Consider the following 20286-nt stretch of genomic DNA (forward strand, 5'->3'; position numbering starts at 1 on the left):
AATGAAATAAAATATTTATGCAATATTTTAGCAATATTTCGTGCTGTAAGAGAATTTGATGGACATCCTGTGGACGTCCAAATATTAGTCACTGATGGATGTCCGAAATCGGATGTACAATGGACGTTCATTTCATGTCCATGGACGTACATACGTAAAATGGATATAAAATGTACGTCCATAGGACGTCTTGTGCTATCTGGGGATGTTTCCTTATTTAACCTGCAAAAATAATGAATAGGTTGAATTTTTTTCATATGATCACTAATTTTTTTGTTTTTTAACCACAGGAATTTCTTTAAATGAGACCTATATAATCTTTCTTTGCATTTGTTAAAGGATTTTCTTTGATATATAATTATTGATTGCCATACATAAACTGGGATAGAAATGGATAACTTATGTAAAAATTGTAATATTTCTCTTTGTAAAGTGTCAACAACTCTGTACAGATCATAAATTTCTATTTTTAAAATTTCTGTTTTGAATTTGTGCTGTATTCTTGTCAATTTATTTATTAGTTTATAATTGTGAATGTTAAATTGTGTTTTTCCAATGTTGGTTAAATGCGACGGTAAGATCTCATGGTTCATGCAAGACTTTAGAAAATACAATTTAGATCTTGCTTCAAGGAGTTTGTAATTAGCGTTAATCCATTTTTTAAGGTTGTAAAATGTGTATTCACCATAGTGTTTCTGGATAAATCCAAAATCATAGTATAATTTACGATAATTAATGTTACTGAGATTATTACGCATTATAAGGCCTGCGTTATTTAAATTTAATAAGGAAAACAATTAGATATTTAAAGACAAGGCTCGTGTGATATTATAAAATTAAGATTTAGAAAGACAGGGCCAACTATAACGAGCATATTAAATTAGTGAGAGGTGTAATGTCAACACATAATTGATTTATTTCTTAGTAGATACAATAATAATAAAAATAATAAAACGTTTTGGCTGTTACCTCAGCCTTCTTCAGTAAATATAAAAACAATAAAAATTCTTTTAAGAAAAATTATGACATATTACGCATTAGAGTCTATTTTTTAATGAACATTTTGGTTTAATGAGTCGATGAATTTAAATTGGGTTACGCTTATAACATTTATTAAATTAGATATTTTTTCTAATTGGCTAACCATTTTTTAGTTAAGATGGTAAACTTTTTGATTATGTCAAAAAACATGTAAACGAGTTCCCTGTTGTTAGTAGAACAGGTTGACGGTCCATTCCACGTCATCAATTCTTTTGAACATTATTAGTTAAAATTATCGTCAGAACCGCTTGATATGAGAATTGAAAACAACTCGACACATCATACTGTGACTTTGTATAGTGAACACATCAACTTGACGGAATCTTGACTACTCATCAATTGAAGTAAGCAATTCTAATCACAATTAAGATCTTTCACATAAAAAAATAACTTATTAATATAAATTAATATACCGAAAAAATAAAAATACACTTAGACAATCACGGTGAAATATACTGCAATGACGAACTTACTCGGAAATATCCTTGATGATGGGGACTAACTTTTTGATGCTGGATAACATCTAATTGTTTTCAATTCTCATATCAAGCGGTTCTGACGATAATTTTAACTAATAATGTTCAAAAGAATTGATGACGTGGAATGGACCGTCAACCTGTTCTACTAACAACAGGGAACTCGTTTACATGTTTTTTGACATAATCAAAAAGTTTACCATCTTAACTAAAAAATGGTTAGCCGATTAGAAAAAATATCTAATTTAATAAATGTTATAAGCGTAACCCAATTTAAATTCATCGACTCATTAAACCAAAATGTTCATTAAAAAATAGACTCTAATGCGTAATATGTCATAATTTTTCTTAAAAGAATTTTTATTGTTTTTATATTTACTGAAGAAGGCTGAGGTAACAGCCGAAACGTTTTATTATTTTTATTATTATTGTATCTACTAAGAAATAAATCAATTATGTGTTGACATTACACCTCTCACTAATTTAATATGCTCGTTATAGTTGGCCCTGTCTTTCTAAATCTTAATTTTATAATATCACACGAGCCTTGTCTTTAAATATCTAATTGTTTTCCTTATTAAATCTATTAATAATTTTTTGTCTGTTTATCACAAATTCAGACCGCTCCCTCCTTTATTATTGTATTAACTTTAATCGTGAATCATAATGCTAATGAGTAAAAATTATATGATAAAACATTATAAAAGGCTGGATGAAAAGGTTAGTATATTTCTTTATATCCATGCATATATGTATGTATGTATGTATATATGTATGTGTATGTATGCGTAGAAGATGTTTATAAAGAAATATATATATATATATATATATATATATATATATATAGAATGTACTAGTAGTTTTGTTTTGACCGCGTGTGAAAACGGGCGTGTCCGCGGATTTTAGAAAAATGGAAAAAGAGCAATATCGGTCGGTGATTCGATTCTTGTTTTTGGAAGGGAAATCGAATCACCGACCGATATTGCTCTTTTTCCATTTTTCTAAAATCCGCGGACACGCCCGCTTTCCACACGCGGTCAAAACAAAACTACAAGTCCGATTCGGCTGAAATTTTAACAGTAGCCGTCTACGAGAATGTACTACACGATAGTAAAACTCTCTTGCGATACTGGCACCATCAGGCGATGAGGCTAAGTACTTATCGGACTGCCCTCGTATATATTATATATATATATATATATATATATATTTTGTGGCGATTACATCGTCACATACTTCCCTGAAATTAATAGCGAAAACACGTATATAAATACGGACATACATACATACGAACACTGACTAATAAACATAAATAAAATATAACAGACGAGACAAAAGACGAAAAACATCGAGACGCAACAGAAAAGAAATAAACGAAGAGAACATATTCGAGGCCTATCGAAGGTGAATTTTTATGGAACGATAGGAAGAGCGTTACACATGCTAGAGAATTCCGCTACCGACAGTCGCCGCGGACAGTCGCACGTTTGTTAATCCGCACGAACTTTATATATCTCTGTACCGATATTGAAAGATTGTTCTTAAAATATATTCAGTGTTAACCATAAATCCTCTCTCACAATTATTTGAATTCCCGTCTCGTATCGACGCGTCCAAGTAATCGCGACGCGCGCGTATATAACCAAAGTGGTGACGTCCCGACGTGATCGCGAGCGAGCGGGAATTCGCGATTCTTTTGTGTTCGCGTGAGAGAGCGGTACATTTTTTAATTTTTATTGTGACGACCGGTGAGACGATCTATTCGATCGGACCCGGAAAAGTGAGAGTGACCAGTTGCGAGTAAAAAAAACAATTTGACATGATTGTGACGCGAGACGATGGAGTGATCGGTTCGCGCGTGGAGACGGAGGCGCGGGCGTACGAGCAGCCGCGTGTGCAGATGCAGCAGGCGGCCCCGATCGCGATGCAGGCGGCCCCAAGTGCGATGCAGGAAGCCAGGATGGAGGTGCGACTGGCGCAAATGCGGCTTGCGATGCAGCAAGAGATGGCGGAACATCTGACGGCCATACGTAAGTCGATGGAATCAATTAGTGATAACCGATATCGCGACGATGATCGACGTCGTTCGCGACCTCGTTCGCGTTCACGTTTACGCCCGCGAGCGCGATCCAGCAGCCGTGGTCCACCGGCCAGCGGCGTATGCTGGTATCATTGGCAGTTTGGAGCGGAGGCACGGCAGTGCAGACCACCCTGCTCGATGCAGATGCCGGGAAACGCAGGAACGGGACGTTAGAGGCGGCAAGCGACCCGGAACATAGTGCGCGCCGCTTATTCGTGACGGACACAAACACGAAAACGAATTTTTTAATTGACACGGGCACGGATCTCTGCGTGTTCCCTCGAAAGATGGTTCGAGGGCCACGACAGAGATCGACCTACGAGTTATCGGCCGCCAACGGCACACCAATATACACATACGGGACGGAAAACATAACTTTGAATCTCGGATTGCGACGGGCTTTCGCGTGGCGTTTCGTGATTGCGGACGTGTCGAAGCCAATAATCGGTGCCGATTTCCTCGCGCATTATGGCCTCCTCGTAGATCTGCGCAATTCTCGCCTCGTCGATCAACTGACGAGCTTGACCGCACGCGGACGTTGTATCCATTGCAACGTACCGCATATTAAAACGATCACAGGGGAGACGCCGTACCACCGGTTGTTGGTGGAATACGCGGACATTACGAGGCCGAGCGGACAAATTCAAGAAACGATCCACGCCACGCGACATTTTATTGAAACGACGCCGGGACCGCCTGTCGCGTGCAGACCGCGAAGACTCGCTCCGGATCGACTCGCGGCCGCGAAAAAGGAGTTCCGACGGATGGTTGAGACCGGAATCGCGCGACCTTCGAAGAGCAGTTGGTCGGCGCCCTTACATATGGTGCCGAAAAAGGGCGAAGAATGGCGACCTTGCGGCGATTATAGAGCACTCAATGCGAGGACGATTCCGGACCGGTATCCTGTGCGACATATCCAGGATTTTGCACAGGCCCTCGGAGGAAAAAAACTATTTTCGACAATAGATCTGGTGCGGGTGTACCACCAGATTCCAGTGGCGGAGGAGCACATTCCGAAGACGGCGATCACCACACCGTTTGGCATGTACGAATTTCCGTACATGTCATTCGGATTGAGAAACGCGGCGCAGACGTTTCAGAGATTCATCGACGAAGTCTTACGCGGATTAGACTTTTGTTACGCGTACGTCGATGACATTCTGGTCGCGTCAACATCGGAAGAGGAGCATCGAAACCATCTTAGAGCAGTATTCGAACGTCTGCGGGAATACGGGGTGACCATCAACCCCGCGAAGTGCGTATTCGGACAGCAGAAGGTAGAGTTCCTGGGATACGAAGTTTCCGACGGGGGAACACGACCGCTGCCGACACGTGTGGAGGCGATCCTCGCGTGTCGAGAGCCAGGAACGGCGAAGGAGCTGCGACGCTACCTAGGCATGCTCAACTTCTACCGACGATTCCTGCCGAGAGCTGCCGAAATGCTGGCGCCGTTGAACGATCTCCTCCACGGCAACGTCAAAGGAAAAGCGGCGATATCGTGGACGCCGCGAGCGCAGGAGGCATTCAAGAATTTGAAGGAGAGCTTGGCACAGGCCACGCTCTTGCGACACCCCAGATTAGACGCAGAGCTCGCCCTGTTCACTGACGCGTCGGAGCAGAGCATCGGCGCGACTTTGCAACAGCGTGGCAGCGACGGATGGGAGCCGTCAGCCTTCTTCTCGAAGAAGCTAAGCCCATCCGAGATGAAGTACAGCGCGTTCGACAGAGAACTGCTGGCAATCTACCTGGGGGTCAAACACTTCCGATACATGCTGGAGGCGCGCGCGTTTGTGATCTACACGAATCACAAACCGTTGATCTACGTCTTTCGTCAACGACCGGAGAAGAGCACGCCGCGCCAGTTCCGCCACTTGGACCTCATCGGGCAGTTCTTAACCGACATCCGGCACGTGACAGGCGAGGAGAACGTCGTGGCGGATGCGTTGTCACGAGTCGAGGAGCTGAATTCTCCCCTGGACTACGCTGCACTGGCGGGACTGACAAAGAACTCGACGATTATACAAGGCGAAGGACCGGAATAAAACTTGAGAAAGTGCAGATTCCCGGAACGGGGATACAAGTCTACTGCGATACGACGACATCGACACCGCGACCGTTTTTGACAAGACCCTTCCGGCGGGCCGCATTCAACTTGGTGCACGACCTGGCACACCCAGGAATCAAGGCGACGGGCAGACTCGTGGCGCAGCGCTACGTCTGGCCGTTGATGAACGCTGACTGCCGCAGCTGGGCGCGTGCATGCGTGCCCTGTCAACGTTCGAAGGTCACTCGACATGTCTCGGCACCATTAGGAAAATTTGCAGTACCATCGAGCAGATTCGAGCACGTGCACCTGGACATTATCATGATGCCCGTTTCAGAGGGCATGCGATATTGCCTCACCTGCGTGGACCACTTCACACGGTGGCCGGAGGCGTTCGCACTACGAGACCAGGAAGCGGAGACGGTCGCAAGAGCGTTTTACGAGGGATGGATTTGCAGATTCGGGGCGCCCGTGCGAGTAACAACGGACCAGGGGCGCCAGTTCGAGTCCCATCTCTTTCGACGGCTGAGCGAGATGACAGGAGTGCAGCACCTGAGGACGACGGCGTACCACCCGCAGGCCAATGGAATGGTCGAGAGGTTGCATCGCCAGCTCAAGGCGGCAATCAAATGCCGACAGAATGATCGCTGGACGGAGGCGCTGCCGACGGTGCTGCTCGGGATCCGAGCAGCGTGGAGAGACGACCTGCAGGCGACCGCAGCGGAGCTGGTGTACGGCCAGACGCTGAGGATCCCAGGGCAATTCCTGAGCCGACGATCTGTGGACAACGAGGACGACGCGGCCGACTTCGCAAGGACGCTGAGAGAGCAGTTCGAGGAGCTGCGACCGGTGGACGGCACCCGGCACGGGGAGCGACGGCCGTTCATTTACAAGGACCTAGCGACGGCCGAACAGGTGTTCGTGCGACACGAGGGACCGAAAAAGATGTTGCAGGCGCCGTACGAGGGGCCGTACGCGGTGATCAGCCGAGGCGACAAAGTCTTTGTCGTGCGTATGCACGGCAAAGAGAAAACGGTCTCAATAGACCGTCTTAAACCGGCTTATATTTTACAGAGCGAGCCAGAAAACAACAGCCCGGCAGAGTCGACGGCACGAGACCGGGACACCGAGGTCGAGCAGCGAAGCGCGCGAGAGGACGCGAGGCCGCTGTCCCGAGAGAGCGAGAGAACGACGAGAGCGGGAAGAAAGGTCCGATTCCCGAGTCGTTTCCAGGCGGGTCTGTAGCACCGGGGAGCCAGGATGTGCAGCAAACCTGTGAGAAATCACCGCAAAACGGAAATATTAAAAAATAGTATATTGTAAACAAAGTGATAAATATAAGGCCAACTTATCGAGCTGAATATTCGAGATGTTCAGTCAACTACCATTTATTACATGTATAAATTATAAAACTACAGTCATTATATTAAAACTAACGCAAATTACAATCATTCTATAAACGTTTCGACCGCACGCGGTCTTCTTCAGTATAATTATTGAAATATAAATTCTTACAATGCACATAATATCGAAATTTAATTATAGTTATTCAGAATCAAGAGTTTTTGAGCAATTAACGCGTGTTTCAATCCGTCCTGTCCAACAATGTTCGCCTCGATATGATCCCTGATTTTGTTCAGATCTCGGATAGTTTCATCGTTAATATGCGAGAAATTAACCCGTTCCGTAGGCGCTGCGATTAATAAAAAATTACCGATCAACGTATGTCCAAATTATAATATGTATCCCCTACAACTGGTAGTATGCTTACCTATCATCGTTCTTCTTGACAATTTTGCTACTTATTAACAGTTATTAAGGATGACACATAACAAACCAACAATACAGAAAGACAGCTCATTTTAAACTCTACTTGATCGGAGAGCGTGCGTGTTTATATATGATCTAATATCTATGTTTTACTCGTTAATGTCCTATTTGTCCTATTATTATTTCTTGTTCGCTAATATATCCAAAATATCAAAATACGACTCGCTAAGTAACTCAGTATCTTTGTTTAAATTTAGTCCATTTTTTTGTTCCTTGATATGTAGCATCTCAGAAATGAGTCTTTTATAATAATTATTTTCGTTGTCCATGATCTTAACATTGTCCCAATTAAAAGTATGATGTTCATTTATTATGTGTTCAGAAATTACTGAATGTTTCGTTGAGTCCAATCTAATATTATTTTTATGTTCTTTCATTCGCGTCTGCAATTGCCTCTTTGTTTGGCCTACATAAGATGCATTACAATTATTGCAACTGATCTTATAAACCACATTCGAATTGCATGGATGTTTAGTTTTATCTTTCTGCGCTTTAATAATATTATCCAGTTTGTTGAGACATCTATACCCTACCATACAATTTTTATTTTTTACCGAGGAAACAATCATTTCTGAGATCCCATCTATATACGGAATGACAAAGAATTTTTTATTGACCGAGTCATTTCCTATACTTTTTGTTCTTTCTATGTTGGCCTGTCTCTCTATAATGCTCCCCTTAGATATGATGTGTTCTATCCGATGATTAATTTTGTTAAAAATCAGATCAAGAGGGTAACCATTGCTTCTGAGTATATTAATAATTAACTCCAAATTTTTATTAAAAAATAGTGGATGTGATAGCAATAGACATCTGTCTACAAGGTTATATATTATTCCAATTTTGTGGCATAATGGGTGGTTTGAATAAAATGATAACGTCCTTCCTGAGAAGGTTTCTTTTTGATACCAGTCTATATATATTTTGTTATTAATAATTTTGAGTGATAAATCTAAGAAATTCAAGCTATGGTTAACCTCTTGTTCGACCGTGAATTTAAGTCTTTCATGATAGTTGTTAAAATTATTCACAATCTGAGTCATATTAGTCATAGAGGTGGCCACTATTATGTCATCCACATAACGAAAATAAAACAAACATTCCAAATTCAACGCTTTGAGAACTGTATCCTCAAGATCTTGCATAACCAGGTCTGCAATAATTGGTGATAACGGTGACCCCATAGGGGTCCCAAACGTCTGTTTATTAATTATGTCATCAAATGTAAAATATGTAGAAGTCAATATGAATTTTATACCCCCCAAAAATTCGTTTTTCGGTATTTTAGTATTTATTCCAATGTAATCCCATCTATCGTTAATACCGTCAATCGCAAGATCTAGAGGAACGTTCGTAAACAAAGACACCACATCCAAGGAAAACATTCTATCATTCTCATCAATCTTTTTACCAGACAATATGCTGTACAAATCAAAACTATTATTAATATGACTTTTCGCTTTGGGTAGGCTAGTTCGTAAGGTGTTTTGTAAAAACGAAGCCAGCGAGTATAGAGCTGTATCAACCGATGAAACTATGATTCTAACTGGATAGTTTTCCTTATGGATTTTCGGTAATCCATACGCTTTTGGAAGGAGAGAATCACTACAACGTAATTTATAATATTCGTTTTTTGAAATATAATCTTCCTTAAGCCATCTCTTCAACAAATCATTCAAATCGTTCTCTATTTTTTTGCACGGATTTTTTTTTAACAATAGTGTAAGTGTTGACATCTTTTAAAACGTTTTCCATTTTGTTAATATAATGAGATCTTTCCATTGCCACCGTAGCATTACCCTTGTCCGCGCGTGTGAATAGAACATTCGGATTGTCTTTACAAAATTTTATTAAATCTCTGTGTGCACCAAGTAATTTTTGTTGACTTACGTCATTTTTATCCTTCGTGTTCAGAAGTTGTGCAAATTTTGGAACCGCGATATTTCTGATTGTTGTGAGATTATTAATATTATTTCGTTTGCTATTACTCTCTATGTCCTTGATGAATTCATGTATCGCTGTTTTTTTACTAATATTCGGAAGACAGAATTTATCACCCATTTGCAACAGATTAGAAACGTTAGGCGGAATGTCTGTGTTGGAAAGATTAACAAACCATTTTTTATTAGTATTTTCCAAAGGGTTAATTGTATCATTGAGAAATTTATTGGCTTCTATGTGTATATTGATCTCCTTGGCATCATTAGTGATTGCCCTGAGAGAATTTTGTGATATTTTCGTCGGTTGTGAAGTTTCAAAATGTAAAGAACAATGTATATCTATAGGTTTGATGCTGTTGATATACTTATAGTGTTGTTTTCTCTTAAGCCAATTGAATTTCTTTTCGTGTGCAGTAACCAATCTGTTGTGGCAATTTTTAAAAGCAATGTTATGATGTTCGAAAATTCTATTCCACGCGAGTACAGGTAAAATTCAAAACAAATGCGATGAGCATTGAAATCTTTGATTTGCATAGACAGATAGAGTCATTACAAAATAGGATTTTTCATCTCACCAGCGGGTTATTTAATCGTTTACCTGTACTCGCGTGGAATAGAATTTTCGAACATCATAACATTGCTTTTAAAAATTGCCACAACAGATTGGTTACTGCGCACGAAAAGAAATTCAATTGGCTTAAGAGAAAACAACACTATAAGTATATCAACAGCATCAAACCGAAAGATATACATTGTTCTTTACAATTTGAAACTTCACAACCGACGAAAATATCACAAAATTCTCTCAGGGCAATCACTAATGATGCCAAGGAGATCAATATACACATAGAAGCCAATAAATTTCTCAATGATACAATTAACCCTTTGGAAAATACTAATAAAAAATGGTTTGTTAATCTTTCCAACACAGACATTCCGCCTAACGTTTCTAATCTGTTGCAAATGGGTGATAAATTCTGTCTTCCGAATATTAGTAAAAAAACAGCAATACATGAATTCATCAAGGACATAGAGAGTAATAGCAAACGAAATAATATTAATAATCTCACAACAATCAGAAATATCGCGGTTCCAAAATTTGCACAACTTCTGAACACGAAGGATAAAAATGACGTAAGTCAACAAAAATTACTTGGTGCACACAGAGATTTAATAAAATTTTGTAAAGACAATCCGAATGTTCTATTCACACGCGCGGACAAGGGTAATGCTACGGTGGCAATGGAAAGATCTCATTATATTAACAAAATGGAAAACGTTTTAAAAGATGTCAACACTTACACTATTGTTAAAAAAAATCCGTGCAAAAAAATAGAGAACGATTTGAATGATTTGTTGAAGAGATGGCTTAAGGAAGATTATATTTCAAAAAACGAATATTATAAATTACGTTGTAGTGATTCTCTCCTTCCAAAAGCGTATGGATTACCTAAAATCCATAAGGAAAACTATCCAGTTAGAATCATAGTTTCATCGGTTGATACAGCTCTATACTCGCTGGCTTCGTTTTTACAAAACACCTTACGAACTAGCCTACCCAAAGCGAAAAGTCATATTAATAATAGTTTTGATTTGTACAGCATATTGTCTGGTAAAAAGATTGATGAGAATGATAGAATGTTTTCCTTGGATGTGGTGTCTTTGTTTACGAACGTTCCTCTGGATCTTGCGATTGACGGTATTAACGATAGATGGGATTACATTGGAATAAATACTAAAATACCGAAAAACGAATTTTTGGGGGGTATAAAATTCATATTGACTTCTACATATTTTACATTTGATGACATAATTTATAAACAGACGTTTGGGACCCCTATGGGGTCACCGTTATCACCAATTATTGCAGACCTGGTTATGCAAGATCTTGAGGATACAGTTCTCAAAGCGTTGAATTTGGAATGTTTGTTTTATTTTCGTTATGTGGATGACATAATAGTGGCCACCTCTATGACTAATATGACTCAGATTGTGAATAATTTTAACAACTATCATGAAAGACTTAAATTCACGGTCGAACAAGAGGTTAACCATAGCTTGAATTTCTTAGATTTATCACTCAAAATTATTAATAACAAAATATATATAGACTGGTATCAAAAAGAAACCTTCTCAGGAAGGACGTTATCATTTTATTCAAACCACCCATTATGCCACAAAATTGGAATAATATATAACCTTGTAGACAGATGTCTATTGCTATCACATCCACTATTTTTTAATAAAAATTTGGAGTTAATTATTAATATACTCAGAAGCAATGGTTACCCTCTTGATCTGATTTTTAACAAAATTAATCATCGGATAGAACACATCATATCTAAGGGGAGCATTATAGAGAGACAGGCCAACATAGAAAGAACAAAAAGTATAGGAAATGACTCGGTCAATAAAAAATTCTTTGTCATTCCGTATATAGATGGGATCTCAGAAATGATTGTTTCCTCGGTAAAAAATAAAAATTGTATGGTAGGGTATAGATGTCTCAACAAACTGGATAATATTATTAAAGCGCAGAAAGATAAAACTAAACATCCATGCAATTCGAATGTGGTTTATAAGATCAGTTGCAATAATTGTAATGCATCTTATGTAGGCCAAACAAAGAGGCAATTGCAGACGCGAATGAAAGAACATAAAAATAATATTAGATTGGACTCAACGAAACATTCAGTAATTTCTGAACACATAATAAATGAACATCATACTTTTAATTGGGACAATGTTAAGATCATGGACAACGAAAATAATTATTATAAAAGACTCATTTCTGAGATGCTACATATCAAGGAACAAAAAAATGGACTAAATTTAAACAAAGATACTGAGTTACTTAGCGAGTCGTATTTTGATATTTTGGATATATTAGCGAACAAGAAATAATAATAGGACAAATAGGACATTAACGAGTAAAACATAGATATTAGATCATATATAAACACGCACGCTCTCCGATCAAGTAGAGTTTAAAATGAGCTGTCTTTCTGTATTGTTGGTTTGTTATGTGTCATCCTTAATAACTGTTAATAAGTAGCAAAATTGTCAAGAAGAACGATGATAGGTAAGCATACTACCAGTTGTAGGGGATACATATTATAATTTGGACATACGTTGATCGGTAATTTTTTATTAATCGCAGCGCCTACGGAACGGGTTAATTTCTCGCATATTAACGATGAAACTATCCGAGATCTGAACAAAATCAGGGATCATATCGAGGCGAACATTGTTGGACAGGACGGATTGAAACACGCGTTAATTGCTCAAAAACTCTTGATTCTGAATAACTATAATTAAATTTCGATATTATGTGCATTGTAAGAATTTATATTTCAATAATTATACTGAAGAAGACCGCGTGCGGTCGAAACGTTTATAGAATGATTGTAATTTGCGTTAGTTTTAATATAATGACTGTAGTTTTATAATTTATACATGTAATAAATGGTAGTTGACTGAACATCTCGAATATTCAGCTCGATAAGTTGGCCTTATATTTATCACTTTGTTTTCAATATACGAGCGACAATTGTATTAATTTATAGTATATTGTGTATCAAGTGCGGAAAGTTGACAATTGGTCACGAGTGCGGGGGATGGACGCACGAGCCGAAGGCGAGTGCGACCACTCCACACGAGTGAACAATTGTCAATCCGCACTTGATACACATACTATTTTGTATTGCAAGTGCAGGCAAAGTGGCTGTTTCGGCGTGTTTTCTGTGCGCGAGGCGGCCGATCGCACGCCGCCATCTTGCTGCGGCACGGTGGGGGAATAGCCGGTTTCAATACATTTTCTACGGCTTGAGCCGTATACAATGACTTTTAACGCGGCTCAGCCGTAGATAATGGCTTTGAAACCGACTTATTCACTCACCGTGTCACCGCTAGATGGCGGCGAGGGAAATCGGCCGCTTTCGGCACAAAAAACATGCACCGAAAGTGCCACATTGCCTGCACGTGTAATACAAAAAAAATTTTAAGTACACGGTTCGCGACTTTTTAATTTTTTTTGTGACTAGTATTCGCGATTTCAAATTTCTTTGATTTGTGTTATCGTCGAAAATTTATGTATACACGGCAACAGCGACATAAGCCGCGAAACGCGAGAAGAAAAATTTTACGCGTATCGAGAACTTGTATATTCTGCGTTTTATATTTATTCTTGTAATTTAAATGGACGAGTCTCAGACCGAGAGCGACGGGCGACAAAATAACGTTAAGTACAGCGAAAATTCTTCACGTATAGGTTGTCGGTATTTATTAGCATTTATTTATTACATTATTGTTATTCATTATTATTTATTTATTATTTATTTTTTTGTCACGTCATATTTATTCTCGATTTGGCGCTCGAATTTATAACGGCGAGCAAATGGTAACATTCGACTCGGTCTGCCATCGAAAAAAAAAAACTTGTGAAAACAGTGCATCACGCAAACGTATCGTGCTATCGGTATAGCACTGGCGGGGGAGTACTGTGGCGATTACATCGTCACATACTTCCCTGAAATTAATAGCGAAAACACGTATATAAATACGGACATACATACATACGAACACTGACTAATAAACATAAATAAAATATAACAGACGAGACGAAAGACGAAAAACATCGAGACGCAACAGAAAAGAAATAAACGGATAGAACATTTTCGAAGCCTATCGAAGGTGAATTTTTATGGAACGATAGGAAGAGCGTTACACATGCTAGAGGATTCCGCTACCGACAGTCGCCGCGGACAGTCGCACGTTTGTTAATCCGCACGAACTTTATATATCTCTGTACCGATATTGAAAGATTGTTCTTAAAATATATTCAGTGTTAACCATAAATCCTCTCTCACAATTATTTGAATTCCCGTCTCGTATCGACGCGTCCAAGTAATCGCGACGCGCGCGTAATTAACCAAAATTTCTTTATAAACATCTTCTACGCATACATACACATACATATATACATACATACATACATATATGCATGGATATAAAGAAATATACTAACCTTTTCATCCAGCCTTTTTTGAAAGAAACTCTATGTTGACAAAGAGGCAAACGTTTTGCGTTATATATATTTATGTATGAGAGAGACGAAGATAATATGACTGTCTGTCCTTGTCTAACTGCACGATTGCAGTTTTCTCTATCGTGACATCGCGCAATTAATTTTCTGCTCTGTTTTATTCGAAAATGTCATTTCGCACATACACATGTAAATGAAATATTCCACAATCAAGATCTTTTTTATTAGACTTTTAAACTTATTTCTGCAAGTTCACTAATATTCCTTTATGCAATTTTTTGGAGGAAGCGATCTTATTTTGTACGTATAAATTATGAAACTTTTATACAAGCAAACATTGTTATGACGTGACGTAAGAAGCAAAAAAAAACTCGTATATAAAAATTTAAAGTATATAAAAATTTTTTCTCTTGCATTCATTTATTTATTTTCCGTGGGGGGGTTAAAGGGGTATTGAAATTAAATCTCAAAATATGAGATTATTTCATATTTAAAATCTTGGCCGTGTCCAAGTAAAAATTTGGTGCCTTGTGCACCGGTATTTAATTCTAACGAAAAATTATTTAGTTTCGTTAGGATAACGCATTGTCATCCGCGATTTGGCTCTTGTTGCCCGTCTTATACGTTAAATTTATATTTATATTACAGAGCCTTGTTAAAACTCTTATATTTAAAAATTTTTTGTTTTTTTATCACAAATTCAGACCGCTCCCTCCTTTATTATTGTATTAACTTTAATCGTGAATCATAATGCTAATGAGTAAAAATTATATGATAAAACATTATATAATGTTAAGAATTATTATGTGTTGCAGACTATTATTACAAAATTTATATAGAAGCTGCTTTTATATAATGAAATTTAAAGAGACTGTGAATGACGAAATATTGACAAAAGAATCACATAAGGTCAATTATGAAATGAAAATTGTTTGGAAAAATGTAATAATTTTCACTTATATTCATCTTTCCATCCTTTACGGATTATATCTGTTTGCCTTTTACGCCAAACTGTGGACGATTATCTGGTGTATGTTTTTTATTTATTTGTTATTATTCCATAAGATTTTAAACTACATTGCACATATTCAATACAATAATAAAAATAAAATACATATATTGTATGTTATCGAATAATTATTTGTAATTTATAGTTTATATTATTGCTGTTCTTTCGGGTTTTGGCATTACTGCTGGCGCTCATAGATTATGGTGTCATCGGTCTTATAAAGCGAAATGGCCACTGAGACTCATTCTTGTAATTCTCAATGCTGCTGCTCTCCAAGTAAGTTTATTGTTAATGTTTTTCTTCTCGTTCAAGTGTATTGTAAACTTTTGTTAGCTATTATTTAGAGTTCTACATTTTATTTCTGTTTTTGTGGTATTATTCAAATTTTATTAAGCTATAATTTTTAGGATAACATTTTCGTGTGGGTTAGGGATCATAGAACGCATCATAAATTCACTGACACTGATGCGGATCCGTATAATGCGCGTAGAGGATTTTTTTTCTCGCATATCGGATGGCTTATGGTTCATAAACATTCGGACGTCATTAACAAGGGTGCTACGATTGACATGAGTGATATAGAACGAGACCCCCTCGTGGTCTTTCAAAGAAAGTATGACAGGCATAACTTATTTTTACGGGACCAAATAAAGCATTGTTCGTTTGACTTTATATATTGATATTATTTTTTTTATTCATACTTCTTTTTTAGATGGTATTCATATTTGGTAGTACTCTGTTGCTTTATCATACCAATATTAGTACCATGGTTGGCATGGAATGAGAGTTTCTGGTATGCATGGCACATGTCCGTGTGCAGATATGGTTTAAATTTAAATTTTACTTGGGCGGTGAATTCTGTGGCTCACTTATGGGGTGAAAAACCATATAATAAGTATGCATTTGTGCAGTATATGTGACTTATTATGTACAAATATATATGTATATATATTTATTTATTTAAAATTAGTGAATCGTATTTATAATAATTCATATCGTTGCTTAAAAATTACACAAGCACACAAAAAAACAAAAGTGGTATGTCCGAAAGACTAGATTCCCTACTCCTTGGTTTTTTGGTCCTCTGAATCCAAATCCGTTTAACTCCATTAAGTCTCAGTTTTTTATAACCTCAAAAAATATGAAATTTCGGGGTAAATTCGACTTTATATGAAAAAATCATTCAACTCTCAGCTGAAATTTAATGGAAACGTTATGCCGATGATATATGTCGATGTACTGAACTATCATATCTATTTATACTAGAGATACTTTGCATACCTTCTTGAAATACGAGATCACTGCAAGAAGGAAGCTATATTTACCGTGAGTAGCGCGCTCTCTTGCTCTCAAACGTTCTGTGTAAAGGCATTCGTTTTTTTGCTTTCTCGCTCTTTGTAGTATATCTCTTTTCAGTGTCCAGTAATAGTCAGCCATCATATTTACATTCCACCTTTCTTGATATCGACGTTCTATTTCTCTGATATCTTGATGGAATCGTTCTCCTTGCTTTTCGCTATAATCGCTGAAATTTTTTGGGAACCAATCAAGATGCGAATCTAAGAAATGTATCTTCAAATTCATCAGACATCCTAATTCCTTAGTTTTCAATGATTTTTCCCACCAATTCCTTATAATCTGGATTTCTGTGATTTTTTAAAAAATTTCCGACAAAAATTTCATTCATTTTTGTAGCAAAGATCCCATCTTTTAACAATGTATGAATCTGAGGGCCGTTGAATATTCCTTCCTTCAATTTAGCGTCAGAGATGTTAGAAAACGTTTGTCCTATGTAGCGAAAACAATCACCTTCTTTGTTTAAAGCCTTTACGTATTGCTTCATTAAACCAAGTTTTATATGGAGAGGCGGAAGTAAAACTTTTGATTTGTCAATCAACGATTTCTTGATTATCTTCATGGATCCAGGTTTCATTGTGTTCCTTTCTGGCCATATTTTTATCCTCTTTTAGAGCAGTTGTCATCGCCCGTACTGTTCATCATGTCAGCAGATTCAGTACCCAAGTAGCAAACTAACGTCACCAAAAAAACGTCAAAATGATGTCATTTTGCTACCTGGGTAATTTCTATCTGAACATGACTTCATCATGTAATGGATGCAAGAAGTATTCAACTTCTTATAGATCGGAAAAATAAGTCATAAACACAAAATCATTGTGTTTTTTACGGCACGAAGACAATCGATGGTCCATTTTTTATTCATCGCATCCAAGTAGAGAGTGCACTATTTACAGTAAATATAGCTTCCTTCTTGCTGTGATCTCGTATTTCAAGAAGGTATGCAAAGTATCTCATAGTATAAATAGGTTTATGATAGTTCAATACACCGACATATATCATCGGCATAACGTTTCCATTAAATTTCAGCCGAGAGTTGAATGATTTTTTCATATAAAGTCGAATTTACCCCAAAATTTCATATATTTTGAGGTTATAAAAAATTGGGATCTGATGGAGTTAAACGGACCTCGGATTTTGATTCAGAGCACCAATAAATCAAGGAGTAGGGGGGTCTCTTGGACATACCACTTTTGTTTTTTTGTGTAACAGTGTTATTATTATATTATATAGATCAATCAGCTCTACCGACAATATTGCAGTTTCTATCATGGCTCTTGGCGAAGGCTGGCACAATTATCATCACATTTTCCCTTGGGATTACAAAACAGCGGAATTTGGAAATTATGGGTTGAATTTTACCACAGCATTTATCGACTTCTTTGTTTATTTAGGTTTAGCTTACGATTTAAAAACTGCATCCGCCGACATGATAAAAAAACGTTCTCTTCAAAGCAATGAAAATAAGAGTTACTAACTAATCGTGCAAAATTAAAGGATCCCTCGACTGTCTATATTACCCACTATACATGAAATGTATATGTAACATTTCAAATTGTTTCATATAGGTTTCAAATAATACATTCCATTTGTATGTTTATGACATATTTCATAAACATTACTATTGAAACATTTCACAATTACTTATATTATAAATGTTTCTAAAGTAATGTTACAGTAAATATATCTCTAAAACAATTCAAAGTTGCAATGTATGATTTGTTAATTTTGATACATTTATTTCATTATTATATCACAAATATTTGCGAAACATATATTTCGAAATATTTAAGATACATATAAATCATGATATGTTTGAAATTTTCACAGTACAAGTTAGTATGAAATGTTTCAATTGTAACATTTATGAACATTGCGTAAAAATTGTATTTGAAATGTGAATACATATATTTTTACGCAAATAACTGAGTAGTTATTCCGTTGGCCTTTTTGTTTAACCTTAAAAGATATATATTCAATTTTTAATTTTAAAATGTGAATGAATGAATTATTGCAATAGTTATTATTGCATATATGATGTACGATGAGCAACAAAGATAGAATGATGCTTTCAGCGCGTGAGCAGTCAAAGCAAACGCAGCCTTACCTCGTGGTACATACATACAATTCGCAGAGCGTTGAGGATTAACTATACAAAGCGTGTCGTTGTTCGCAGTGCTGTGTGTCGTTGCGTTTTCATTCCGTTTTTACGTACTGTTAAACTATATTTACTTTGACATTTTCTTTTTCTTGTATCTATAAACATTTGTGTCAGTGCAAAATGAGTTCTAATAATACGACGTGCAAAAATAATACACGTGAGCATTCGAGCCAACCATCAACATCATCAAGTTCGGTATGTATTTATATGTGCACATTATATAGAAATGATTATGGAAGAGTATATTTTGTAATGAATTTCTTACGTATATATTTTAACACGTCATAAAGTTATAAGAAAAGTTACAAAAATTGTATGAGTCATCCTAACCCTAAAAATCGATTACACTTCAATTTATTATATTACGTTTACAATGTGTTAGAAAATATACATCATATAAAAATAGATTATTTTTATCGTGCAATATTTATTTATATTCTGTTTTTATTCTAGATATCTCAGAGGAAGAAAAAAGACATATCGAAGGTTACAAATAGACATTTTCGTAGAATCATTAATAATGAATATTCTAAGACTAACAGAGATGAATTACTATTGCATGTTAATAAAATACAGCACTTTTTTAATAGTGAAAAATTTAATAAATTAAAATATAATGAAAATATTTTAAACACAGATAATAGTAGTACTGATGGATATGAAGATAATTTAGTTTGCAACAATAGTAGTACCAATGATGAATATAAAACTATTAATTTAGTTTGCAACTCTTCTGAAAATAAGCAAATACATTTTAATGTTGATAAAGATATATTTAAGTCGCAGAGTAACATTAATTTAGCAGATAAGATTGCTCATTGGATTATTACAAATAATATCTCGCATAATTCTGCAAATGAGTTATTATCAATAATGAAATCAGAAAACTTGCCTGTTCCAAAAGATTGTAGAACATTGCTAAAAACTCCTTCATTATGTAATATTATAAATATGCCACCTGGTGCATATATACATTTAGGTATTGAAAAAGGCATAATTGAAAAGATAAAGAATATTTTAACAGACAATTTAGAAATTCTACCATTAACAATTAATATTGATGGCTTACCGTTGAGAAAATCATCAAAGAGTCAATTTTGGCCTATTTTAATGTCAATTGATGTATTAGAAATTTCAGAACCTTTTATTGTTGGCATTTATCATGGATTTAAAAAACCAGAGACAGTAATGAATTTTTTAGAAGCATTTGTGGAAGAATATTTGTTTTTAAGAAAAAATGGTATTAATATAAGTAATAAGATTGTTAGACCAATATTAACAAAAATTATTTGTGATGCACCTGCT

The 20286-nt window shown here is 36.7% G+C and overlaps 1 protein-coding gene across 2 annotated transcripts in view; it reads left to right on the top strand.

The window, feature by feature from the left end:
- The window catches only part of LOC114935522 (acyl-CoA Delta-9 desaturase-like), a 43310-nt gene extending 24891 nt beyond the window's left edge, over positions 1-18419 (top strand). Inside the window, exons 2-6 of one of the 2 annotated variants that reach the window (XM_085483193.1) lie at positions 15271-15485; positions 15610-15740; positions 15872-16077; positions 16177-16359; positions 18054-18419. In XM_085483193.1, coding sequence (XP_085339319.1) covers positions 15311-15485; positions 15610-15740; positions 15872-16077; positions 16177-16359; positions 18054-18297 — 939 coding nt within the window. In that variant the 5' untranslated portion in view covers positions 15271-15310 and the 3' untranslated portion in view covers positions 18298-18419. Of the gene's footprint in view, positions 1-15270; positions 15486-15609; positions 15741-15871; positions 16078-16176; positions 16407-18053 lie in introns of both variants that reach the window. The other variant, XM_085483195.1, reaches the window with a different exon arrangement.
- Positions 18420-20286: the final 1867 nt, after the last annotated feature.

This window comes from Nylanderia fulva, unplaced genomic scaffold (genome assembly GCF_048542155.1).
Source record: "Nylanderia fulva isolate GAGA-0341 unplaced genomic scaffold, ASM4854215v1 Scaffold235, whole genome shotgun sequence".
Taxonomy (NCBI): domain Eukaryota; kingdom Metazoa; phylum Arthropoda; class Insecta; order Hymenoptera; family Formicidae; genus Nylanderia; species Nylanderia fulva.